Below are 26,880 nucleotides of genomic sequence, written 5' to 3'. Positions count from 1 at the left end.
GTTCTGGTGGACTAGCTAGCTGGGGTCTGTTCAGCGAGGGGACAGGGATTATCTAGAGATTCTGGTGGACTAGCTAGCTGGGGTCTGTTCAGCGAGGGGACAGGGATTATCTAGAGGTTCTGGTGGACTAGCTAGCTGGGGTCTGTTCAGCGAGGGGACAGGGATTATCTAGAGGTTCTGGTGGACTAGCTAGCTGGGGTCTGTTCAGCGAGGGGACAGGGATTATCTAGAGGTTCTGGTGGACTAGCTAGCTGGGGTCTGTTCAGCGAGGGGACAGGGATTATCTAGAGGTTCTGGTGGACTAGCTAGCTGGGGTCTGTTCAGCGAGGGGACAGGGATTATCTAGAGATTCTGGTGGACTAGCTAGCTGGGGTCTGTTCAGCGAGGGGACAGGGATTATCTAGAGGTTCTGGTGGACTAGCTAGCTGGGGTCTGTTCAGCGAGGGGACAGGGATTATCTAGAGGTTCTGGTGGACTAGCTAGCTGGGGTCTGTTCAGCGAGGGGACAGAGATTAACTAGAGGTTCTGGTGGACTAGCTAGCTGGGGTCTGTTCAGCGAGGGGACAGGGATTATCTAGAGGTTCTGGTGTACAGTAGACTAGCTAGCTGGGGTCTGTTCAGCGAGGGAATAGGGATTAACTAGAGGTTCTGGTGGACTAGCTAGCTGGGGTCTGTTCAGCGAGGGGACAGGGATTATCTAGAGGTTCTGGTGGACTAGCTAGCTAGGGTCTGTTCAGCGAGGGGACAGGGATTATCTAGAGGTTCTGGTGGACTAGCTAGCTGGGGTCTGTTCAGCGAGGGGACAGGGATTATCTAGAGGTTCTGGTGGACTAGCTAGCTGGGGTCTGTTCAGCGAGGGAACAGGGATTATCTAGAGGTTCTGGTGGACTAGCTAGCTGGGGTCTGTTCAGCGAGGGGACAGGGATTATCTAGAGGTTCTGGTGGACTAGCTAGCTAGGGTCTGTTCAGCGAGGGGACAGGGATTATCTAGAGGTTCTGGTGGACTAGCTAGCTGGGGTCTGTTCAGCGAGGGGACAGGGATTATCTAGAGGTTCTGGTGTACAGTAGACTAGCTAGCTGGGGTCTGTTCAGCGAGGGGAAAGGGATTATCTAGAGGTTCTGGTGGACTAGCTAGCTGGGGTCTGTTCAGCGAGGGAACAGGGATTAACTAGAGGTTCTGGTGGACTAGCTAGCTGGGGTCTGTTCAGCGAGGGGACAGGGATTATCTAGAGGTTCTGGTGTACAGTAGACTAGCTAGCTGGGATCTGTTCAGCGAGGGGACAGGGATTATCTAGAGGTTCTGGTGGACTAGCTAGCTGGGGTCTGTTCAGCGAGGGAACAGGGATTATCTAGAGGTTCTGGTGTAGACTAGCTAGCTGGGGTCTGTTCAGCGAGGGAACAGGGATTAACTAGAGGTTCTGGTGTAGACTAGCTAGCTGGGGGCCGGTTCAGCGAGGGGACAGGGATTAACTAGAGGTTCTGGTGTAGACTAGCTAGCTGGGGTCTGTTCAGCGAGGGGACAGGGATTAACTAGAGGTTCTGGTGTAGACTAGCTAGCTGGGGTCTGTTCAGCGAGGGAACAGGGATTAACTAGAGGTTCTGGTGTAGACTAGCTAGCTGGGGTCTGTTCAGCGAGGGAACAGGGATTAACTAGAGGTTCTGGTGTAGACTAGCTAGCTGGGGTCTGTTCAGCGAGGGAACAGGGATTAACTAGAGGTTCTGGTGTAGACTAGCTAGCTGGGGTCTGTTCAGCGAGGGGACAGGGGTTAACTAGAGGTTCTGGTGTACAGTAGACTAGCTAGCTGGGGTCTGTTCAGCGAGGGGACAGGGATTATCTAGAGGTTCTGGTGGACTAGCTAGCTGGTGTCTGTTCAGCGAGGGGACAGGGATTATCTAGAGGTTCTGGTGTACAGTAGACTAGCTAGCTGGGGTCTGTTCAGCGAGGGAACAGGGATTATCTAGAGGTTCTGGTGTACAGTAGACTAGCTAGCTGGGGTCTGTTCAGCGAGGGGACAGGGATTAACTAGAGGTTCTGGTGTACAGTAGACTAGCTAGCTGGGGTCTGTTCAGCGAGGGGACAGGGATTATCTAGAGGTTCTGGTGTACAGTAGACTAGCTAGCTGGGGTCTGTTCAGCGAGGGGACAGGGATTATCTAGAGGTTCTGGTGTACAGTAGACTAGCTAGCTGGGGTCTGTTCAGCGAGGGAACAGGGATTATCTAGAGGTTCTGGTGGACTAGCTAGCTGGTGTCTGTTCAGCGAGGGGACAGGGATTAACTAGAGGTTCTGGTGTACAGTAGACTAGCTAGCTGGGGTCTGTTCAGCGAGGGAACAGGGATTATCTAGAGGTTCTGGTGGACTAGCTAGCTGGTGTCTGTTCAGCGAGGGGACAGGGATTAACTAGAGGTTCTGGTGGACTAGCTAGCTGGTGTCTGTTCAGCGAGGGGACAGGGATTAACTAGAGGTTCTGGTGTACAGTAGACTAGCTAGCTGGGGTCTGTTCAGCGAGGGAACAGGGATTAACTAGAGGTTCTGGTGGACTAGCTAGCTGGTGTCTGTTCAGCGAGGGGACAGGGATTAACTAGAGGTTCTGGTGTACAGTAGACTAGCTAGCTGGGGTCTGTTCAGCGAGGGGACAGGGATTATCTAGAGGTTCTGGTGTACAGTAGACTAGCTAGCTGGGGTCTGTTCAGCGAGGGAACAGGGATTAACTAGAGGTTCTGGTGGACTAGCTAGCTGGGGTCTGTTCAGCGAGGGGACAGGGATTAACTAGAGGTTCTGGTGTACAGTAGACTAGCTAGCTGGGGTCTGTTCAGCGAGGGGACAGAGATTATCTAGAGGTTCTGGTGGACTAGCTAGCTGGGGTCTGTTCAGCGAGGGGACAGGGATTAACTAGAGGTTCTGGTGTACAGTAGACTAGCTAGCTGGGGTCTGTTCAGCGAGGGAACAGGGATTATCTAGAGGTTCTGGTGTACAGTAGACTAGCTAGCTGGGGTCTGTTCAGCGAGGGAACAGGGATTATCTAGAGGTTCTGGTGTACAGTAGACTAGCTAGCTGGGGTCTGTTCAGCGAGGGGACAGGGATTATCTAGAGGTTCTGGTGTACAGTAGACTAGCTAGCTGGGGTCTGTTCAGCGAGGGGACAGGGATTAACTAGAGGTTCTGGTGTACAGTAGACTAGCTAGCTGGGGTCTGTTCAGCGAGGGGACAGGGATTAACTAGAGGTTCTGGTGTACAGTAGACTAGCTAGCTGGGGTCTGTTCAGCGAGGGGACAGGGATTAACTAGAGGTTCTGGTGTACAGTAGACTAGATAGCTGGGGTCTGTTCAGCGAGGGGACAGGGATTAACTAGAGGTTCTGGTGGACTAGCTAGCTGGGGTCTGTTCAGCGAGGGGACAGGGATTAACTAGAGGTTCTGGTGTACAGTAGACTAGCTAGCTGGGGTCTGTTCAGCGAGGGAACAGGGATTATCTAGAGGTTCTGGTGTACAGTAGACTAGCTAGCTGGGGTCTGTTCAGCGAGGGAACAGGGATTATCTAGAGGTTCTGGTGTACAGTAGACTAGCTAGCTGGGGTCTGTTCAGCGAGGGGACAGGGATTAACTAGAGGTTCTGGTGTACAGTAGACTAGCTAGCTGGGGTCTGTTCAGCGAGGGGACAGGGATTAACTAGAGGTTCTGGTGTACAGTAGACTAGCTAGCTGGGGTCTGTTCAGCGAGGGGACAGGGATTAACTAGAGGTTCTGGTGGACTAGCTAGCTGGGGTCTGTTCAGCGAGGGGACAGGGATTATCTAGAGGTTCTGGTGTACAGTAGACTAGCTAGCTGGGGTCTGTTCAGCGAGGGGACAGGGATTATCTAGAGGTTCTGGTGTACAGTAGACTAGCTAGCTGGGGTCTGTTCAGCGAGGGAACAGGGATTAACTAGAGGTTCTGGTGTACAGTAGACTAGCTAGCTGGGGTCTGTTCAGCGAGGGGACAGGGATTAACTAGAGGTTCTGGTGTACAGTAGACTAGCTAGCTGGGGTCTGTTCAGCGAGGGGACAGGGATTATCTAGAGGTTCTGGTGGACTAGCTAGCTGGGGTCTGTTCAGCGAGGGGACAGGGATTATCTAGAGGTTCTGGTGGACTAGCTAGCTGGGGTCTGTTCAGCGAGGGAACAGGGATTAACTAGAGGTTCTGGTGTACAGTAGACTAGCTAGCTGGGGTCTGTTCAGCGAGGGAACAGGGATTAACTAGAGGTTCTGGTGTACAGTAGACTAGCTAGCTGGGGTCTGTTCAGCGAGGGGACAGGGATTAACTAGAGGTTCTGGTGTACAGTAGACTAGCTAGCTGGGGTCTGTTCAGCGAGGGGACAGGGATTATCTAGAGGTTCTGGTGGACTAGCTAGCTGGGGTCTGTTCAGCGAGGGAACAGGGATTATCTAGAGGTTCTGGTGGACTAGCTAGCTGGGGTCTGTTCAGCGAGGGAACAGGGATTATCTAGAGGTTCTGGTGTACAGTAGACTAGCTAGCTGGGGTCTGTTCAGCGAGGGAACAGGGATTATCTAGAGGTTCTGGTGTACAGTAGACTAGCTAGCTGGGGTCTGTTCAGCGAGGGAACAGGGATTATCTAGAGGTTCTGGTGTACAGTAGACTAGCTAGCTGGGGTCTGTTCAGCGAGGGAACAGGGATTAACTAGAGGTTCTGGTGGACTAGCTAGCTGGGGTCTGTTCAGCGAGGGAACAGCGATTATCTAGAGGTTCTGGTGGACTAGCTAGCTGGGGTCTGTTCAGCGAGGGGACAGGGATTAACTAGAGGTTCTGGTGTACAGTAGACTAGCTAGCTGGGGTCTGTTCAGCGAGGGGACAGGGATTAACTAGATTATCTAGAGGTTCTGGTGTACAGTAGACTAGCTAGCTGGGGTCTGTTCAGCGAGGGAACAGGGATTATCTAGAGGTTCTGGTGGACTAGCTAGCTGGGGTCTGTTCAGCGAGGGGACAGGGATTATCTAGAGGTTCTGGTGTACAGTAGACTAGCTAGCTGGGGTCTGTTCAGCGAGGGGACAGGGATTATCTAGAGGTTCTGGTGTACAGTAGACTAGCTAGCTGGGGTCTGTTCAGCGAGGGGACAGGGATTATCTAGAGGTTCTGGTGTACAGTAGACTAGCTAGCTGGGGTCTGTTCAGCGAGGGGACAGGGATTATCTAGAGGTTCTGGTGTACAGTAGACTAGCTAGCTGGGGTCTGTTCAGCGAGGGAACAGGGATTATCTAGAGGTTCTGGTGGACTAGCTAGCTGGGGTCTGTTCAGCGAGGGGACAGGGATTAACTAGAGGTTCTGGTGTACAGTAGACTAGCTAGCTGGGGTCTGTTCAGCGAGGGAACAGGGATTAACTAGAGGTTCTGGTGTACAGTAGACTAGCTAGCTGGGGTCTGTTCAGCGAGGCTGCAGATGGAAATGCATTCATGACGTCCTGTCTGTTCTGTTCTACACCATATATATTTCTAAGTATGTTGTTTTGTAACGTTTCACCCTGCTGAAGAGACCAGGTGATGATGTAAATACAATGTAACTACCTCTGAACTAGTATGTTATTGTTCCTATAGACAGGTTGCCTGAAGTCACGAAAATTATGCAGAGGCCTTACAGTACAGGACACAACAGGTGTATAACAGCACATTATTCAACTGATAGAGTCTGATAGAGAGGCATCTAGGTCAGATGACAAGAAGCTGAATGTCGTTTGTCTGATAGAGACATCTAGAACTGACCTCAAGTTGATGCTAAAATTCACTAGCTAACTAACAACTGTAACAATATATTTGAAACAAGTACTCATTCTACACATGTATGTGTTCAATAAACATCGGAGACGAAATAGTTTACATGTGTAAGTCTAAGCCAACCCTGTCAGTTTGGCCCCATAGTCCCACCCTGTCAGTTTGGCCCCATAGTCCCACCCTGTCAGTTTGGCCCCATAGTTCCACCCTGTCAGTTTGGCCCCATAGTCCCACCCTGTCAGTTTGGCCCCATAGTCCCACCCTGTCAGTTTGGCCCCATAGTTCCACCCTGTCAGTTTGGCCCCATAGTTCCACCCTGTCAGTTTGGCCCCATAGTCCCACCCTGTCAGTTTGGCCCCATAGTCCCACCCTGTCAGTTTGGCCCCATAGTTCCACCCTGTCAGTTTGGCCCCATAGTCCCACCCTGTCAGTTTGGCCCCATAGTCCCACCCTGTCAGTTTGGCCCCATAGTTCCACCCTGTCAGTTTGGCCCCATAGTTCCACCCTGTCAGTCTTGTTGCTAAGCAACCAACCTTTCTAAAAATAAAATAAACATTTCCCCTTTGTTTTAACACAACACATATAAAATATAACCTGTAGTTTGTTACAAACTGACTTGTTCCTTTGGATCTACATACCGTCTATTGTTGATATGGTAAAAACAGTTTGTATTGAATTAAATACCTGTTAAAAGTTATGGTTGAATAAAAATGGTTTTATACGAGTAGAGATGACTGGTCTTTGTTTTATGTGATTACACATTCCAATGTTAAAATATATAAATAAAATGTTCAACTCAGTTAGCTTCAAAACATATTTTAATAAGAAAAGAAGAATCTAATTGGAGTAAGCAGCATGACATTATTTCCACAGCAGCTCTTTTTCCAACGGTCAAATTAAGTCCCATATTGGACCTGGGTACTGTATTAAAACCGACAACTACTACCAGGTCGACCCCTCTCAACAGGTATGCTTTCACTCCTCAGAATAACAAGTGTGTGAGCTGAATACTAAATAAAGACACTGCCTAAACATTGCTATGAATGAATCTCAGCCTTAGTCTGTACATAACTATTTAAAAAGGGGAAATCTCTAACACTTAAAGACAAAGTGAAGTAATTACTGTTCCCAACGCAACGAGACAGAGGCTACAGACACGTTCTCTTGGGGTGTTCCTCCGTCTTGTCCTGAGCTTCTCTCTTCAGGGCCGGCGGCTGGACCTGAGCTTCGGCACTGTCCACGGTCTCCACCACACCACCCTACACACACACACTATTAATTAACTGCTGAAGGCAAGCATTAAAATATACTACTCTTCAAATGGAATACTGAATTTAAGTCAGGAGATATTTGATCATTGAAAAGCATATTAAGCTCTGCAGCTACAGTTCCCTTAATAAAATGGCCTGGTATCTCTGCAGCTACAGTTCCCTTAATAAAATGGCCTGGTAGCTCTGCAGCTACAGTTCCCTTAATAAAATGGCCTGGTAGCTCTGCAGCTAGTTCCCTTAATAAAATGGCCTGGTAGCTCTGCAGCTACAGTTCCCTTAATAAAATGGCCTGGTATCTCTGCAGCTACAGTTCCCTTAATAAAATGGCCTGGTATCTCTGCAGCTACAGTTCCCTTAATAAAATGGCCTGGTATCTCTGCAGCTACAGTTCCCTTAATAAAATGGCCTGGTATCTCTGCAGCTACAGTTCCCTTAATAAAATGGCCTGGTATCTCTGCAGCTACAGTTCCCTTAATAAAATGGCCTGGTATCTCTGCAGCTACAGTTCCCTTAATAAAATGGCCTGGTATCTCTGCAGCTACAGTTCCCTTAATAAAATGGCCTGGTATCTCTGCAGCTACAGTTCCCTTAATAAAATGGCCTGGTATCTCTGCAGCTACAGTTCCCTTAATAAAATGGCCTGGTATCTCTGCAGCTACAGTTCCCTTAATAAAATGGCCTGGTATCTCTGCAGCTACAGTTCCCGTAATAAAATGGCCTGGTATCTTTCTAGAATGAACACGTTCACTAAATAGAAGCGTCATAACATTCCGACACTGACGGGGGGTTACAGCACCACCTTGTGGCGAGAAGACAAATCTTATTGGTCACATATTTAACAGATGTTATTGGTCACATATTTAACAAATGTTATTGGTCACATATTTAACAGATGTTATTGGTCCATATTTAACAGATGTTATTGGTCCATATTTAACAGATGTTATTGGTCCATATTTAACAGATGTTATTGGTCCATATTTAACAGATGTTATTGGTCCATATTTAACAGATGTTATTGGTCCATACACATATTTAACAGATGTTATTGGTCACATATTTAACAGATGTTATTGGTCCATATTTAACAGATGTTATTGGTCCATACACATATTTATCAGATGTTATTGGTCCATATTTAACAGATGTTATTGGTCACATATTTAACAGATGTTATTGGTCACATATTTAACAGATGTTATTGGTCACATATTTAACAGATGTTATTGGTCACATATTTAACAGATGTTATTGGTCACATATTTAACAGATGTTATTGGTCACATATTTAACAGATGTTATTGGTCCATATTTAACAGATGTTATTGTGGGTGTAGTGAAATGCTTGTGTTCCTATCTCCAACAGTGCAGTAATATATAACAATTCACAACAATACACACATCTAAAAGTAAAAGAATGGAATGAAGAAATATATAAATACTAGGATGAGTGGAGTGACATTGACTAAAATCCAGTAGAATAAACAGAGTATATACATATGAGACGATTATGTAAACATTATAGTGGCCAGTGATTTCATGTCCATGTCTAGAGGGCAGCAGTCTCTAAGGTGCAGGGTTGAGTAGCCAGCCAGTGGTGGCTATTTAACAGTCTGATGGCCTTGAGATAGAAGCTGTTTTTCAGTCTCTCGGTCCCAGCTTTGATGCACCTGTACTGACCTCGCCTTCTGGATGATAGCGGGGTGAACAGGCAGTGGCTCGGGTGGTTGTTGTCCTTGATGATCTTTATGGCCTTCCTGTGACATCGGGTGGTGTAGGTGTCCTGGAGGGCAGGTAGTTTGCCCCCGGTGATGCGTTGTGCAGACCTCACCACCCTCTGGAGAGCGTTACGGTTGTGGGCGGAGAAGTTGCCGTACCAGGCGGTGATACAGCCCGACAGGATGCTCTCGGATGTCTTCAGGCTCCTGAGGTTGAAGAGGCGCTGCTGTGCCTTCTTCACCACACGGTCTGTGTGGATGGACCAGATCATCAGAGATGTGGACGCAGAGGAACTTGAAGCTTTCCACCTTCTCCACTACTGTCCCGTTGATGTGGATGGGGTGCTCCCTCTGCTGTTTCCTGAAGTCCACGATCATTCTCCTCTGTTTCGTTGAGGTTATTTTCATGGCACCACAATCCCAGGACCCTCACCCACTACATAACATGACTACATTGACAAGAAGTTGCAGCACCACCTGGTGGAGAGAAGACACCACTACATAACATGACTACATTGACATGAAGTTACAGCACCACCTGGTGGAGAGAAGACACCACTACATACAGTCACTCAGTGTGTCTACGGTCCACATATCTAACCACCTGGTTAACTTTACCTTGTTGTTCTGAACAGCGTGTTTCTCTGTCCATCTCTTGGCCTTCTCCAGATATACCTGCTTGCTGTACTTCAACTCTGATGACTGGGAGAGAAACAGTGTGTGAGACGGATAACATCATCGAGGGGAAGTTGGGAAAAACAAAAACACATTTCTAATTCACACATACATTAATACACACTTGTACATGTGTGAAATAGGGCCAATGCACCCACCAAAAGGATGATTAATTATGAATTATACCGAACAAAAAGATAAAAACGCAACATGCAACAATTTCAAATAAGGATATCAGTCCATCGAAATAAATTAATTAGGCTCTAATCTATGGATTTCACTTGACTGTGCTGCAATGGAAGGGCCGGGAGGGCAAAGGCCCAGCCACTGGGGAGGGAGCCGGGCCCAGCCACTGGGGAGGGAGCCGGGCCCAGCCACTGGGGAGGGAGCCGGGCCCAGCCACTGGGGAGGGAGCCGGGCCCAGCCACTGGGGAGGGAGCCGGGCCCAGCCACTGGGGAGCAGTACTCCTCAGCGCCACCTCTGAAGATCCCTCGAGTGAAAAAGCCGGATGTGGAGGGCTGATGTGGACACACGTGGTCTGAGGCCGGTTGGACGTTCTGCCAAAGACTCTAAACCGACGACGTAGAGAAGTTAACATTAAATTATACTTCAAAACTTCAATCTGTGACAAGACTGCACATTTTAAAGTGGCCTTTTATTGTGCCCAGCACAAGGTGCACCTCTGTAATGACCATACTGTTTAATCAGCTTCTTGACATGCAATACCTGTCAGGTGGATATTTTCACCTACAGGGATGGGCTACAGGACCAACATCAACTCTGTGTGTGTGTGTGTGAGGGCTACAGGACCAACATCAACTCTGTGTGTGTGTGTGAGGGCTACAGGACCAACGTCAACTCTGTGTGTGTGTGTGTGAGTGTGTGTGTGTGAGGGCTACAGGACCAACATCAACTCTGTGTGTGTGTGTGTGAGGGCTACAGGACCAACATCAACTCTGTGTGTGTGTGTGTGAGGGCTACAGGACCAACATCAACTCTGTGTGTGTGTGTGAGGGCTACAGGACCAACGTCAACTCTGTGTGTGTGTGTGTGAGTGTGTGTGTGTGAGGGCTACAGGACCAACATCAACTCTGTGTGTGTGTGTGAGGGCTACAGGACCAACATCAACTCTGTGTGTGTGTGTGTGAGGGCTACAGGACCAACATCAACTCTGTGTGTGTGTGTGAGGGCTACAGGACCAACATCAACTCTGTGTGTGTGTGTGTGAGTGTGTGTGTGTGAGGGCTACAGGACCAACATCAACTCTGTGTGTGTGTGTGAGGGCTACAGGACCAACATCAACTCTGCTCGTCCAACATCTCATTACAAAATCCTGGGCATTAATATGGAGTTGGTCCCCCCTTTGCTGCTATAACAGCCTCCACTCTTCTGGGAAGGCATTAATATGGAGTTGGTCCCCCTTTGCTGCTAGAACAGCCTCCACTCTTCTGGGAAGGCATTAATATGGAGTTGGTCCCCCCTTTGCTGCTATAACAGCCTCCACTCTTCTGGGAAGTCATTCATATGGAGTTGGTCCCCCCTTTGCTGCTACAACAGCCTCCACTCTTCTGGGAAGGCTTTCCACTAGATGTTGGAACATTGCTGCTATAACAGCCTCCACTCTTCTGGGAAGGTTTTCCACTAGATGTTGGGACATTGCTGCTATAACAGCCTCCACTCTTCTGGGAAGGCTTTCCACTAGATGTTGGAACATTGCTGCGGGGACTTGCTTCCATTCAGCCATAAGAGCATTAGTGCGGTCGGGCTCTGATGTTGGGTGATTAGGTCTGGCTTGCAGTCTGCGTTCCAATTCATCCCAAAGGTGTTTGATGGGGTTGAGGTCAGGGCTCTGTGCAGGCCAGTCAAGTTCTTCCACACCGATATTGACAAACTATTTCTGTATGGATGGGGGGCATTGTCATGCTGAAACAGGAAAGGACCTTCCCCAAACTGAATCATCTAGAATGTCATTGTATGCTGTAGCATTAAGATTTCCCTTCACTGGAACTAAGGGACCTGAACCATGAAAAACAGCCCCAGACCATTATTCCTCCTCCACCAAACTTTACAGTTGTCACTATGCATTATTGGGGCAGGTAGCGTTCTCCTGGCATCCGCCAAACCCAGATTCGTCAGTCAGACTGCCAGATGGTGAAGCGTGATTCATCTCTCCAGAGTCCAATGGCGGTGAGCTTTACACCACTCCAGCCAACGCTTGGCATTGCACATGGTGATCTTAGGCTTGTGTGCGGCTGCTCGGCCATGGAAACCCATTTCATGAGACTCCCAACGAACAGTTCTTGTGCTGACGTTGCTTCCAGAGGCAGTTAGGAACTCGGTAGGTTGAACCTGAGGACAGATGATTTTTACACACTACTAGCTTCAGCGGTCCCATTCTGTGAGCTTGTGTGGTCTACCACTTCGTGGCTGAGCCGTTGTTGCTCCTAGACATTTCCACCTCACAATAACAGCACTTACAGTTGACCGGGGCAGCTCTAGCAGGGCAGAAATGTGATGAACTGACTTGTTGTGGAAAGGTGGCATCCTATGACGGTGCCACGTTGAAAGTCACTGAGCTCTTCAGTAAGGGACATTCTACTGCCAATGTTTGTCTATGGAGATTGCATGGCGGTGTGCTCGATTTTATAAACCTGTCAACAACGGGTGTGACTGAAATAGCCGAATCCACTCATTTGAAGGGGGGTCCACATACTTTTGCATATATATATATATATATATAGTGTATATCAGCTACGGGGTCAGTCTGTCTGTTATATCAGCTACGGGGTCAGTCTGTCTGTTATATCAGCTACGGGGTCAGTCTGTCTGTTATATCAGCTACGGGGTCAGTCTGTCTGTTATATCAGCTACGGGGTCAGTCTGTCTGTTATATCAGCTACGGGGTCAGTCTGTCTGTTATATCAGCTACGGGGTCAGTCTGTCTGTTATATCAGCTACGGGGTCAGTCTGTCTGTTATATCAGCTACGGGGTCAGTCTGTCTGTTATATCAGCTACTGGGGTCAGTCTGTCTGTTATATCAGCTACGGGGTCAGTCTGTCTGTTATATCAGCTACGGGGTCAGTCTGTCTGTTATATCAGCTAGTCTGGGGACATTCTGTCTGTTATATCAGCTATGGGGTCAGTCTGTCTGTTATATCAGCTACGGGGTCATTCTGTCTGTTATATCAGCTATGGGGTCAGTCTGTCTGTTATATCAGCTACGGGGTCAGTCTGTCTGTTATATCAGCTACGGGGTCAGTCTGTCTGTTATATCAGCTACGGGGTCAGTCTGTCTGTTATACCAGCTATGGGGTCAGTCTGTCTGTTATATCAGCTATGGGGTCATTCTGTCTGTTATATCAGCTATGGGGTCAGTCTGTCTGTTATATCAGCTATGGGGTCAGTCTGTCTGTTATACCAGCTATGGGGTCAGTCTGTCTGTTATACCAGCTATGGGGTCAGTCTGTCTGTTATACCAGCTATGGGGTCAGTCTGTCTGTTATATCAGCTATGGGGTCAGTCTGTCTGTTATATCAGCTATGGGGTCAGTCTGTCTAGTCTGAGTCGTTGTACGGACAGGGACAGTGAAGGAGTGTTACTCACTATGTCAGCCATGAGTGGGTCGTCAAGGTTGGGTTCAGCCATCAGCAGCTGTATGGAGGTGAGCACTGTGGAGATGTTCAGGGAAGGTTTCCACGCACCCTACACACACACACACACACACACACACACACACACACACACACACACACACACACACACACACACACACACACACACACACACACACACACACACACACACACACACACACACACACACACACACACACACACACACACAGAGAGAGAAGAGGTGCTACACATGGTGCAGAGGTTGGCTGTCCATGTTGTATCTTGGGTGGGCGTGTATGTGTGTTACCCGGGTGCTAGTTTGAGTGTGTGTGTGTGTATGTTACCCTGGGTGGTAGAGTGTGTGTGTGTTACCCTAAGTGGTAGTTTGAGTGTGTGTGTGTTACCCTAAGTGCTAGTTTGAGTGTGTGTGTGTGTTACCCTAAGTGGTAGTTTGAGTGTGTGTGTGTGTGTTACCCTAAGTGGTAGTTTGAGTGTGTGTGTGTGTGTGTTACCCTAAGTGGTAGTTTGTGTGTGTGTGTGTTACCCTAAGTGGTAGTTTGAGTGTGTGTGTGTATGTTACCCTGAGTGGTAGTTTGAGTGTGTGTGTGTATGTTACCCTGGGTGCTAGTTTGAGTGTGTGTGTGTGTGTGTGTGTTACCCTGGGTGCTAGTTTGAGTGTGTGTGTGTGTGTGTGTTACCCTAAGTGGTAGTTTGAGTGTGTGTGTGTGTGTTACCCTAAGTGGTAGTTTGAGTGTGTGTGTGTGTTACCCTGAGTGGTAGTTTGAGTGTGTGTGTGTATGTTACCCTGGGTGCTAGTTTGAGTGTGTGTGTGTGTGTTACCCTAAGTGGTAGTTTGAGTGTGTGTGTGTGTGTTACCCTGAGTGGTAGTTTGAGTGTGTGTGTGTGTGTGTTACCCTGAGTGGTAGTTTGAGTGTGTGTGTGTGTGTGTGTTACCCTGAGTGGTAGTTTGAGTGTGTGTGTGTGTGTTACCCTGAGTGGTAGTTTGAGTGTGTGTGTGTGTGTTACCCTGAGTGGTAGTTTGAGTGTGTGTGTGTGTGTGTGTTACCCTGAGTGGTAGTTTGAGTGTGTGTGTGTGTGTGTGTGTGTTACCCTGAGTGGTAGTTTGAGTGTGTGTGTGTGTTACCCTGGGTGCTAGTTTGAGTGTGTGTGTGTATGTTACCCTGGGTGCTAGTTTGAGTGTGTGTGTGTGTGTGTGTTACCCTGAGTGGTAGTTTGAGTGTGTTTGTGTGTTACCCTGGGTGCTAGTTTGAGTGTGTGTGTGTGTTACCCTGGGTGGTAGTTTGAGGGCGTCGTGACAGATGCGACCATTGTTGTCTATGTTGGGGTGGTAGATGGGGGTCAGGAATCTCATCTTAGGGGGCTCAAAGGGATACCTGGAGGGTTAAGAGAGAACTTAGGGGGCTCAAAGGGATACCTGGAGGGTTAAGAGAGAACTTAGGGGGCTCAAAGGGATACCTGGAGGGTTAAGAGAGAACTTAGGGGGCTCAAACGGATACCTCGAGGGTTAGGACAGAACTTAAAGGGCTCAATGGGATACCTGGAGGGTTAGGAGAGAATGATCACGATAATTGTACCTAAAACATGTACTAGACCTGTATTTACTCAGAGATGTGTGTGTGTTATGTCAGTCACATCATACCTGTCTGGAACAATGATCTCCAGTGAGAAGACTCCTCCTTCAAACGGAGTCTCAGCTCCGCCCACTATTTCTACAAGGGGACAAGGGACAGTAACAACACCTATAGACGTTTATATCTATATAAAACGACATCATTGATCACTACTATAAATGTATGTTTATAATATACGGTATATGTTGTTGATTAACACCAATAGGCTATCAATGGCGGATGCATGAAAAGAGTTCCTTCAACACATATATACTAGCACCCACCGAGAGGCTACATAACCGTAGGACCGACTGATCTAGAAGTTGATTGATACTCACGGGCCCGGAGCTCGTCCATCTTCCCCTCGGTCTGCCAGCAAGTGATCCCCGGTGAAGGCTCCATGCTAAGCAGCTGTAACTCGCGCTTCAGACGTGAGGTCCTCTGCATTTTCTCGCTCTGAGACACCCGGTGAAAGACATGTTTAACTAGTTCGCTAAGTAACGAGTTAGTTAACTACAGACCAACCGCAGCTAGCTATATATATATATATATAACGTTACAGTAGCTAAGTTAGAAGCTTTGTGTCAACTAACGTTATTTACGTTAGTCATGATGCTGGACACTTGTTGGGTATATTATTATCGACACATTTGGGCTTACCTGGACAAAATACTATGTCGCTTTTCGCTTCAAATACACCTCTAGACGACAGAAAGAAGTAGCTAGCAACGGGGTTGACAGAATGTTTAGATTTTCCCTCCTTATACCTCACCGGAAATCCGGGTTTTGGTGAAGTGCATTTTGGGTGTTGTAGTTCATTGTCAGAATGTAGAAACCTTCTCAAAGAAAATTGTAGGCCATCTACCACAACTACATCCAAATTATAGACAAATTTGACACTAAGTCAATATACATATATTCAGGTATATTTTAATAATAAAACAAAGTTGCTTAGGTTTATTTTATCAAATTCAACTGGTATGAAGTACCACTTTATGAGTCATAATACAGTCATCCCCCTCCGCTATGCAATCTGGTTTCCGAGCTGGTCACGGGTGCACCTTAGCCACGCTCAAGGTCCTAAACGATATCATAACTGCCATCGATAAAAGACAGTACTGTGCAGCCGTCTTCATCGACCTGGCCAAGGCTTTCGACTCTGTCAATCACCGCATTCTTATCGTCAGACTCAGCTTTGGTTTCTCAAATGACTGCCTCGCCTGGTTCACCAATTACTTTGCAGACAGAGTTCAGTGTGTCAAATCAGAGGGCCTGTTGTCCGGACCTCTGGCAGTCTCTATGGGGGTGCCACAGGGTTCAATTCTTAGGCTGACTCTTTTCTCTGTATATATCAATGATGTCGCTCTTATTGCTGGTGATTCTCTGATCCACCTCTACGCAGATGACACGATTCTGTATACTTCTGGCCCTTCTTTGGACACTGTGTTAACAAACTTCCAAACAAGCTTCAATGCCATACAACTCTCCTTCCGTGGCCTCCAACTGCTTTTAAAATGCAAGTAAAACTAAGTGCATGATCTTCAACCGATCACTGCCCGCACCTGCCCACCTGACTAGCATCACTACTCGGGACGGTTCTGACTTAGAATATGTGGACAACTACAAATACCTGGGTGTCTGGCTAGACTGTAAACTCTCTTCCCAGACTCATATTAAGCATCTCCAATCAAAAACCCTAGTAAAACTGACTATTCTACCGATCATTGACTTCGGTGATGTCGTACCAGGCAGTGATGGAACCAGTCAGGATGCTCTCGATGGTGTAGCTGTAGAACCGTTTGAGGATCTGAGGACCCCATCTTTTCAGTCTCCTGAGGGGGAATAGGTTTTGTCTTGCCCTCTTCATGACTGTCTTGGTGTGCTTGGACCATGTTAGTTTGTTGGTGATGTGGATGCCAAGGAACTTGAAGCTCTCAACCTGCTCCACTACAGCCCTGTCGATGAGAACGGGGGCGTGCTCGGTCCTCCTTTTCCTGCAGTGCACAATCATCTCCTTTTGTCTTGATCATGTTGAGGGAGAGGTTGTCCTGGAACCACACAGTCAGGTCTCTGATCTCCTCCCTATAGGCTGTCTCATCGTTGTCAATGATCAGGCCTACCACTGTATGTCAACAGCAAACTTACTGATGGTGTTGGAGTCGTGCCTGGCCATGCAGTCGTGAGTGAACAGGGAGTAAAGGAGGGGGACCCCTGAGTGGCCCCCGTGTTGAGGATCAGCGGGGCGGATGTGTTGTACCTTGGTGTTCTTAGGCACAGGGACTATGGTGGTCTGCTTGAAACATGTTGGTATTACAGACTCAGACAGGGAGAGGTTGAAAATGTCAGTGAAGACACCTGCCAGTTGGTCAGTTTATGCTCAGAGTACACGTCTGGGTAATCCATCTGGCCCTGCGGCCTTGTGAATGTTGACCTGTTTAAAGGTTAAAGGTCTTACTCACATCACCTGCAGAGAGCTTGATCACACAGTCATCCGGAACAGCTGATGCTCTCATGCATGTTTCAGTGTTACTTGCTTCGAAGCGAGCATAGAAGTTATTTAGCTCATCTGGTAGGCTCGTAACACTGGGCAGCTCTCAGCTGTGCTTCCCTTTGTAGTCTGTAATAGTTTGCAAGCCCTGCCACATCCGACGAGTGTCAGAGCGGTTGTAGTACGATTCGATCTTAGTCCTGTATTGAAGCTTTGCCTGTTTGATGGTTTGGAGGGCATATCGGGAATTTCTTATAGGCTTCCGGGTTAGAGTCCCGCTCCTTGAAAGCGGCAGCTCTAACCTTTAGCTCAGTGCGAATGTTGCCTGTGGGGGCGACGTCCTCGATGCAATTATTGATAAAGCCAATGACTGATCTGGTGTACTCCTCAATGCCATCGGAAGAAGCCAGGAACGTATTCCAGCCTTTGCTAGCAAAACAGTCCTGTAGCTTAGCATCAGCTTCATCTGACCACTTTTTTATAGACGGAGTCACTGGTGCTTCCTGCTTTAATTTTTGCTTGAAAGCAGGAATCAGGAGGAGAAAGTTACGGTCAGATTTTCCAAATGGAGGGCGAGGGAGAGCTTTGTTCGTGTCTCTGTGTCTGGAGTAAAAGTGGTCCAGAGTTTTTCCCCTCTGGTTGCACATTTAACATGCTGATAGAAACGAGGTAAAACTTAGTTAAGTTAAGTTCCCCTGCATTAAAGTCCCCGGCCACTAGGAGCGCCGCCTCTGGATGAGCGTTTTCCTGTTTGCTTATTGCCGTATACAGCTCATTGAGTGTGGTCTTAGTGCCAGCATCGGTTTGTGGTGGTATGTAGACAGCTACAAAAAATACAGATGAAAACTCTCTAGGTAGATAGTGTGGTCGACAGCTGAATCATGAAATACTCTACCTCAGATGAGTAAAACCTTGGGACTTCCTTAGATATCGTGTACCAGCTATTGTTTACAGAATGGAAGGCAAGGGCAGATTAGCCACTTGTCGCCTGATCCTAACTAGGCATCCCGATTTCTTTCCGCGAAACCTACGTTTCCTTTTCCAGCGAATCACGGGGATCTGGGTCTGGGCGGGCGTCCGTAGTATATCACGTCCGACTCATTGAAGAACTCCTTGTCCAATCCGAGGTGAGTAATCACAGTTCTGATGTCCAGAAGCTCTTTTCGGTCATAAGAGACGGCAGCAGCAACATTATGTACAAAACAAGTTACGAACCGTGCAAAAAAAACAACAAAATAGCACGGTTGGTTACGAGCCGATAAGATGGCAGCTCTATTGGGCCGATTCTGGGCAGTCAATCATTTTGATTCTGGGCTGATTCAATCAGTTCTGGACACCAGAAGACGGCCGCTTCTGGGCAGATTCCTCATTGCTAGCTGGCCCCCCAGATCCCCAACCCGGTTATGTCCCACCCACTCCTAAAACCAAAGTAGCGCTCCTGTCTAAATCATTTAATATATAGGAAAATGTTTTTCTGTACACACCAGGTTCGGCTGGTTGCACTTTTATCACGGTCCCTTAGCCGTGAGTGCACAATTATTCCCCTACTAAAAACAACATTGAGTTAACATAATCGAACGGAGGGGGAAAAGGGCTGTACCTTGCTCTCTATTGTTATTTGATTCTAGATATATCACATTCATCATCTTAGGACCTTCCATCGAAGAGGTACTGACGAGCAAACTCCGAATATCAAACCAATATCCAAACTGAAAACAAATGTAATGCTGCGTTAGCTGGGGAGGGCTCATTAGGACGAATGAATGAACCGAATCCGTTTGTCCCCCTTTTTTGATTTATTGTTTATTGAATCAAAAATAAACAGACAATTAGACATAATTGAGTTCAAGAATTGACAAGAGCATAGAAGATAAACAAAAAATAAGATGTTTCTTCCCACTCAACTCCAGCTGTCCGACATTCGTCATACATTTTGGTCACCAGGCGTCCGTATAGAAAAACAACACGCACACAATTTAGATATTCAGGATTGAGTTCATGGAAGTGATTTCTGCACTTGTTTTTAAAACACACACCTCTATGGATCCTTTCGATTTCGATACCCGGAAACAAGGATCATATGTCATCATAGTTGTCGGGTTGCATGTGAAAATCATGTCCTGCTCCTACGTTTGGATTCCATAATAATTTATTCCGACCCTTAATCGACAGAAGTCTTATAGAGAGAATTCATCGTATTACCGGTCGGATTGTTGATCACCTGAGTTGAGGAATCTACAGAGAATTATTCTACTAGTCTACTTCCGGACAGACAGGTAGAGGACGATGGAAGACGGAGGCAGCTCCCGGTCTGGTCTGATCAAGGTAAACTGAAGCCCTGATGACACGAATAGGAAACGCGTTCAGGTCCTACAAGTAATGTTTCCGTTTAATATTAATATATGGAGAGATGGATTATGTTGGTTTTACACAATGTGTCACTTGTTTTTACTCCCAGCGAATGTTTGATCAGTTTTAAGAAAGAGAGACTTTCACTTTTGCATTCACTTCTGCGTGTGTGGTTTCATGCTCGCTAGATAAAAATCAATTCACTGATAAAGGAGACAGATTCGTTGTGGGCTTGACTGTGTTCTATTTGAAAAAATAGAACTTCAAATTATAATATAAAAAGGTGTGTGTGTGTGTGTGTGTGTGTGTGTGTGTGTGTGTGTGTGTGTGTGTGTGTGTGTGTGTGTGTGTGTGTGTGTGTGTGTGTGTGTGTGTGTGTGTGTGTGTGTCTGTGTGTGTGTGCGTGTGGTGTGTGTGGCAGGACCATGGAGGACCCAGTCATGTTCTCACTCCCCTAGCCCCTGGCAGAGGAGTGCTGTTCCCTTCATCCCTCCTCCCTCCAGTCATCCCCCCTTCACAGGAAGACCTGTGGCAGCTACCTGGAAGACTACGTGAGTCAAACACACAAATATACACACACACTTGTTGGCTAACAGTGCTATGTATGTATGTATGTATGTATGTATGTATGTATGTATGTATGTATGTATGTATGTATGTATGTATGTATGTATGTATGTGTGTGTGTGTGTGTGTGTGTGTGTGTGTGTGTGTGTGTGTATGTGTGTATATGTATATATGTATGTATGTATGTATGTATGTATGTATGTATGTATGTATGTATGTATGTATGTATGTATGTATGTACAGTGAGGAGAACAAGTATTTGATAACCTGCTAAATCAGCAGTGTTCCCTACTTACAAAGCATGTAGAGGTCTGTAATGTTTATCATAGATACACTTCAACTGTGAGAGACGGAATCTAAAACAAAAATCCAGAAAATCACATTGTATAATTTTTAAGTCATTCATATTGCATGACATAAGATTTCTAAGTTATTAATTAGCATTTTATTGTATGACACAAGTATTTGATACATCAGAAAAGCAGAACTTAATATTTGGTATAGAAACCTTTGTTTGCAATTACAGAGATCATACGTTTCCTGTAGTTCTTGACCAGGTTTGCACACACTGCAGCAGGGATTTTGGCCCACTCCTCCATGCAGACCAGATCCTTCAGGTTTTGGAGCTGTCGCTGGGCAATACAGACTTTCAGCTCCCTCCAAAGATTTTCTATTGGGTTCAGGTCTGGAGACTGGCTAGGCCACTCCAGGACCTTGAGATGCTTCTTATGTAGCCACTCCTTAGTTGCCTTGGCTGTGTGTTTCGGGTCGTTGTCATGCTGGAAGACCCAGCCACGACCCATCTTCAATGCTCTTACTGAGGGAAGGAGGTTGTTGGCCAAGATCTCGCGATACATGGCCCCATCCATCCTCCCCTCAATACAGTGCAGTCGTCCTGTCCCCTTTGGAGAAAAGCATCCCCAAATAATTATGTTTCCACCTCCATGCTTCAGTTGGGATGGTGTTCTTGGGGTTGTACTCATCCTTCTTCTTCCTCCAAACACGGCGAGTGAAGTTTAGACCAAAAAGCTCTATTTTTGTCTCATCAGACCACATGTCCTTCTCCCATTCCTCCTCTGGATCATCCAGATGGTCATTGGCAAACTTCAGACGGGCCTGGACATGCGCTGGCTTGAGCAGGGGGACCTTGTGTGCGCTGCAGGATTTTAGTCCATGACGGCGTAGTGTGTTACTAATGGTTTTCTTTGAGACTGTGGTCCCAGCTCACTTCAGGTCATTGACCAGGTCCTGCCGTGTAGTTCTGGGCTGATCCCTCACCTTCCTCATGATCATTGATGCCCCACGAGGTGAGATCTTTGTTGGAGCCCCAGACCGAGGGTGATTGACCGTCATCTTGAACTTCTTCCATTTTCTAATAATTGCGCCAACAGTTGTTGCCTTCTCACCAAGCTGCTTGCCTATTGTCCTGTAGCCCATACCAGCCTTGTGCAGGTCTACAATTTTATCCCAGATGTCCTTACACAGCTCTCTGGTCTTGGCCATTGTGGAGAGGTTGGAGTCTGTTTGATTGAGTGTGTGGACAGGTGTCTTTTATACAGGTAACAAGTTCAAACAGGTGCAGTTAATACAGGTAATGAGTGGAGAACAGGAGGTCTTCTTAAAGAAAAACTAACAGGTCTGTGAGAGCCGGAATTCTTACTGGTTGGTAGGTGATCAAATACTAATGTCATGCTTCACAGTAGGTATGGTGTTCTTTGGATGCAACTCAGCATTCTTTGTCCTCCAAACACGACGAGTTGAGTTTTTACCAAAAAGTTATATTTTGGTTTCATCTGACCGTATGACATTCTCCCAATCTTCTTCTGGATCATCCAAATTCTCTCTAGCAAACTTCAGACGGGCCTGGATATGTACTGGCTTAAGCAGGGGGACACGTCTGGCACTGCAGGATTTGAGTCCCTGGCGGTGTAGTGTGTTACTGATGGTAGGCTTTGTTACTTTGGTCCCAGCTCTCTGCAGGTCATTCACTAGGTCCCCCCCGTGTGGTTCTGGGATTTTTTTGACCCCACGGGGTGAGATCTTGCGTGGAGCCCCAGATCGAGGGAGATTATCAGTGGTCTTGTATGTCTTCTATTTCCTAATAATTGCTCCCACAGTTGATTTCTTCAAACCAAGCTGCTTACCTATTGCAGATTCAGTCTTCCCAGCCTGGTGCAGGTCTATAATTTTGTTTCTGGTGTCCTTTGACAGCTCTTTGGTCTTGGCCATAGTGGAGTTTGGAGTGTGACTGTTTGAGGTTGTGGACAGGTGTCTTTTATACTGATAACAAGTTCAAACAGGTGCCATTAATACAGGTAACGAGTGGAGTACAGAAGAGCCTCTTAAAGAAGAAGTTACAGGTCTGTGAGTGCCAGAAATCTTGCTTGTTTGTAGGTGACCAAATACTTATTTTCCACCATCATTTGCAAATAAATTCATTAAAAATCCTACAATGTGATTTTCTGGATTCTTTTTCTCATTTTGTCTGTCATAGTTGAAATGTACCTATGATGAAAATTACAGGCCTCTCTCATCTTTTTAAGTGGAAGAACGTGCACAATTGGTGGCTGACTAAATACATTTTTGCCCCACTGGATGTGTGGGGGTATAAACCCATCTCTGTGGGATAAGGAGGCTATTTTATTTTACCTTTATTTAACTAGGCAAGTCTGTTAAAAACAAATTAATATTTACAATGACGGCCTACCGGGGAACAGTGGGTTAACTGCCTGGTTCAGGGGAACAGTGGGTTATTACTGCCTTGTTCAGGGGAACAGTGGGTTATTACTGCCTTGTTCAGGGGAACAGGCGGTTATTACTGCCTTGTTCAGGGGAACAGTGGGTTAACTGCCTTGTTCAGGGGAACAGTGGGTTAACTGCCTTGTTCAGGGGAACAGTGGGTTAACTGCCTTGTTCAGGGGAATAGTGGGTTATTACTGCCTTGTTGCCTTGTTCAGGGAACAGTGGGTTAACTGCCTTGTTCAGGGGAACAGTGGGTTATTACTGCCTTGTTCAGGGGAACAGTGGGTTATTACTGCCTTGTTCAGGGGAACAGTGGGTTATTACTGCCTTGTTCAGGGGAACTGTGGGTTAACTGCCTTGTTCAGGGGAACAGTGGGTTATTACTGCCTTGTTCAGGATAACAGTGGGTTATTACTGCCTTGTTCAGGATAACAGTGGGTTATTACTGCCTTGTTCAGGATAACAGTGGGTTATTACTGCCTTGTTCAGGTGAACAGGCGGTTATTACTGCCTTGTTCAGGATAACAGTGGGTTATTACTGCCTTGTTCAGGGGAACAGTGGGTTATTACTGCCTTGTTCAGGGGAACAGTGGGTTATTACTGCCTTGTTCAGGGGAACAGTGGGTTATTACTGCCTTGTTCAGGGGAACAGTGGGTTATTACTGCCTTGTTCAGGGGAACAGTGGGTTATTACTGCCTGGTTCAGGGGAACAGTTGGTTTACTTTGTCAGCTCGGGATTTGAATCAAGCAATCTTTCAGTTACTGGTCCAACACCCTAACCTACCTGCCACCCCTGGTAAGTTTGTGTGTCTGTGGGTATTGTTTACCAGGTAAATTGACTGGGAACACAATCTCATTTACAGCAATGACCTGGTGAATAGTTACAGGGGAGAGGAGGGGGATGAATGAGACAATTGGTAGGTGGGGATGATTTGGTGACCGTGTTGGTATCAGGGCCAGATTGGGAATTTAGCCAGGACACCAGGGTTAACATCCCTACTCTTACGATAAGTGCCATGGGATCTTTAATGACCTCAGAGAGTCAGGACACCAGGGTTAACATCCCTACTCTTACGATAAGTGCCATGGGATCTTTCGTGACCACAGAGAGTCAGGACACCAGGGTTAACATCCCTACTCTTACGATAAATGCCATGGGATCTTTAATGACCTCAGAGAGTCAGGACACCAGGGTTAACATCCCTACTCTTACGATAAGTGCCATGGGATCTTTCGTGACCACAGAGAGTCAGGGCAACCGTTTAACGTCCTATTCGAAGATGACACCCTATACCGGGCAATGTCCCCAATCACTGCCCTGGGGCATTGGGATATTTGTTTTAGACCAGAGGAAAGAGTCAAATTCAATCAATCAAATTTTATTTATATAGCCCTTCGTACATCAGCTGATATCTCAAAGTGCTGAACAGAAACCCAGCCTAAAACCCCAAACAGCAAGCAATGCAGGTGTAGAAGCACGGTGGCTAGGAAAAACTCCCTAGAAAGGCCAAAACCTAGGAAGAAACCTAGAGAGGAACCAGGCTATGTGGGGTGGCCAGTCCTCTTCTGGCTGTGCCGGGTGGAGATTATAACAGAACATGGCCAAGATGTTCAAATGTTCATAAATGACCAGCATGGTCGAATAATAACAAGGCAGAACAGTTGAAACTGGAGCAGCAGCACAGTCTGGTGGACTGGGGACAGCAAGGAGTCATCATGTCAGGTCGTCCTGGGGCATGGTCCTAGGGCTCAGGTCCTCAGAGAGAGAGAGAGAAAGAAAGAGAGAATTAGAGAGAGCATATGTGGGGTGGCCAGTCCTCTTCTGGCTGTGCCGGGTGGAGATTATAACAGAACATGGCCAAGATGTTCAAATGTTCATAAATGACCAGCATGGCCAGCGTGCCTCCTACTGGCCTTCCAACATCACTTCCAGCAACATCTGGTCTCCCATCCAGGGACCAACCAGGATGTGTTTAGGCTTAAACCCATCTAAGGTGTGTGTGTGTTTAGGTATAAACCCATCTAAGGTGGTGTGTGTGTGTTTAGGTATAAACCCATCTCTGTGGGACAAGGAGGACGTGGTCCACTGGCTGCACTGGGCTCAGAGGGAATATTCTCTCCTCAGAACTGAGAGAGGACGGTTTGAGATGAACGGCAGAGCTCTCTGCCTCCTCACCAAGGAAGACTTCAGACGCCGCTGTCCTGACTCAGGTACGCCACTGGGGGGGGGCTCCTCTCTCTGTTTCCAGGTGATGTACTGTTTCCAGGTGATGCTCCTCTCTCTCTGTTCCCAGGTGATGTACTGTATGAGCTCCTCTCAGTCTGTTTCCAGGTGATGATGTGAGCTCCTCTCTCTCTGTTTCCAGGTGAGCTCGAGCTCTCTCTCTCTGTTTCCAGGTGATGTGATGCTCTCTCTCTCTCTACAGGTGATGTACTGTATGAGCTCCTCTCTCTCTCTGTTTCCAGGTGATGTACTGTATGAGCTCCTCTCTCTGTTTCCAGGTGATGTACTGTATGAGCTCCTCTCTCTCTGTTTCCAGGTGATGTACTGTACGAGCTCCTCTCTCTCTCTGTTCCCAGGTGATGTACTGTATGAGCTCCTCTCTCTCTGTTTCCAGGTGATGTACTCTAGGCTCCTCTCCCTGTTTCTAGGTGATGTACTGTCCGATCTCTCTCTCTGTTTCCAGGTGATGTACTCTAGGCTCCTCCTCTCTGTTTCCAGGTGATGTATGAGCTCCTCTCTCTCTGTTTCCAGGTGATGTACTGTATGAGCTCTTCTCTCTGTTTCCAGGTGATGTACTGTATGGCTCCTCTCTCTGTTTCCAGGTGATGTGATGTTTCCAGGTGCTCTACTCTCTCTCTGTTTCAGGTGATGTACAGGCTCCTCTCTGTTTCAGGTGATGTACTGAGCTCCTCTTTCCAGGTGATGTACTGTATGAGCTCCTCTCTCTGCAGGTGATGTACTGTATGAGCTTCTCTCTGTTTCCAGGTGATGTACTCTACAGGCTCTGTTTCCAGGTGATGTACTCTACAGGTTTCTGTTTCCAGGTGATGTACTGTAAGATCTCCTCTCTCTGTTTCCAGGTGATGTACTCTATACAGGCTCCTCTCTCTCTGTTTCCAGGTGATGTACTGTATGAGCTCCTCTCTCTCTGTTTCCAGGTGATGTACTCTACAGGCTCCTCTCTCTGTTTCTAGGTGATGTACTGTACGATCTCCTCTCTCTGTTTCCAGGTGATGTACTCTACAGGCTCCTCTGTCTCTGTTTCCAGGTGATGTACTGTATGAGCTCCTCTCTCTCTGTTTCCAGGTGATGTACTGTATGAGCTCTTCTCTCTGTTTCCAGGTGATGTACTGTATGGCTCCTCTCTCTGTTTCCAGGTGATGTACTGTATGAGCTCCTCTCTCTGTTTCCAGGTGATGTACTGTATGAGCTCCTCTCTCTGTTTCCAGGTGATGTACTGTATGAGCTCCTCTCTCTGTTTCCAGGTGATGTACTGTATGAGCTCCTCTCTCTGTTTCCAGGTGATGTACTGTATGAGCTCCTCTCTCTGTTTCCAGGTGATGTACTCTACAGGATCCTCTCTCTGTTTCCAGGTGATGTACTCTACAGGCTCCTCTCTCTCTGTTTCCAGGTGATGTACTGTATGAGCTCCTCTCTCTGTTTCCAGGTGATGTACTCTACAGGCTCCTCTCTCTGTTTCCAGGTGATGTACTGTATGAGCTCCTCTCTCTCTCTGTTTCCAGGTGATGTACTGTATGGCTCCTCTCTCTCTCTGTTTCCAGGTGATGTACTGTATGAGCTCCTCTCTCTGTTTCCAGGTGATGTACTGTATGAGCTCCTCTCTCTGTTTCCAGGTGATGTACTCTACAGGCTCTGTTTTCAGGTGATGTACTCTCTCTCTGTTTCCAGGTGATGTACTGTATGAGCTCCTCTCTCTCTGTTTCCAGGTGATGTACTGTATGAGCTCTCTCTCTGTTTCCAGGTGATGTACTGTATGGCTCTCTCTCTCTGTTTCCAGGTGATGTACTGTATGAGGCTCTCTCTCTCTGTTTCCAGGTGATGTACT

General features: G+C 47.1%; 2 protein-coding genes and 1 long non-coding RNA gene across 6 annotated transcripts in view; 2 read left to right on the top strand and 1 right to left on the bottom strand.

The window, feature by feature from the left end:
• The first annotated feature begins 201 nt into the window (after positions 1 to 201).
• Positions 202 to 2,849, top strand: LOC124032430. The gene is made up of 3 exons (XR_006838278.1): positions 202 to 1,232; positions 1,298 to 1,841; positions 2,283 to 2,849. It is a non-coding gene; the product is annotated as an uncharacterized LOC124032430 (long non-coding RNA).
• Positions 2,850 to 6,552: 3,703 nt separating this feature from the next.
• Positions 6,553 to 15,453, bottom strand: ube2t (ubiquitin-conjugating enzyme E2T (putative)). Of its 2 annotated transcripts, none has more exons than XM_046338021.1 (7): positions 15,324 to 15,453; positions 15,002 to 15,119; positions 14,693 to 14,762; positions 14,321 to 14,426; positions 13,022 to 13,120; positions 9,360 to 9,443; positions 6,553 to 7,011 (listed from the first exon to the last, which is right to left on the bottom strand). In XM_046338021.1, exons 2-7 carry the CDS (start codon positions 15,108 to 15,110, stop codon positions 6,901 to 6,903), a joined length of 579 nt encoding a protein of 192 aa, XP_046193977.1. In that variant the 5' UTR covers positions 15,111 to 15,119; positions 15,324 to 15,453; the 3' UTR covers positions 6,553 to 6,900. The 2 variants fall into 2 exon arrangements, with proteins under 2 accessions (XP_046193977.1, XP_046193978.1); XM_046338022.1 differs by lacking the exon at positions 6,553 to 7,011 and adding an exon at positions 8,995 to 9,218.
• A 3,250-nt stretch (positions 15,454 to 18,703) lies between these two features.
• Positions 18,704 to 26,880, top strand: part of LOC124023696 (transcription factor ETV6-like) — a 30,197-nt gene continuing 22,020 nt past the window's right edge. Inside the window, exons 1-4 of one of the 3 annotated variants that reach the window (XM_046338019.1) lie at positions 18,704 to 18,819; positions 19,324 to 19,476; positions 19,922 to 20,051; positions 24,857 to 25,021. In XM_046338019.1, the coding sequence (XP_046193975.1) occupies positions 19,438 to 19,476; positions 19,922 to 20,051; positions 24,857 to 25,021 (334 nt within the window). In that variant the 5' untranslated portion in view covers positions 18,704 to 18,819; positions 19,324 to 19,437. Of the gene's footprint in view, positions 18,820 to 18,844; positions 19,477 to 19,921; positions 20,052 to 24,856; positions 25,022 to 26,880 lie in introns of those variants that run through there. The other 2 variants (XM_046338018.1, XM_046338020.1) reach the window with 2 other exon arrangements.

The sequence above is a fragment of the Oncorhynchus gorbuscha genome, linkage group LG03 (assembly GCF_021184085.1).
Source record: "Oncorhynchus gorbuscha isolate QuinsamMale2020 ecotype Even-year linkage group LG03, OgorEven_v1.0, whole genome shotgun sequence".
NCBI classification, from domain to species: domain Eukaryota; kingdom Metazoa; phylum Chordata; class Actinopteri; order Salmoniformes; family Salmonidae; genus Oncorhynchus; species Oncorhynchus gorbuscha.
Note: the sequence above shows the minus strand (reverse complement) of the source record. Positions and strands in the feature narration are given on the sequence as shown.

What these genes read in the sequence shown, in the direction of transcription:
- ube2t (XM_046338021.1), bottom strand. Translation starts at nt 15,110, where the DNA reads ATGCAGAGGACCTCACGTCTGAAGCGCGAGTTACAGCTGCTTAGCATG. An exon ending in CCCTCAAACTACCACCCAGG is followed by an intron (nt 13,121 to 14,320) that starts GTAACACACACA and finishes GTGTGTGTGTAG; the next exon opens with GGTGCGTGGAAACCTTCCCT. An exon ending in ACCCACTCATGGCTGACATA is followed by an intron (nt 9,444 to 13,021) that starts GTGAGTAACACT and finishes TTTCTCTCCCAG; the next exon opens with TCATCAGAGTTGAAGTACAG.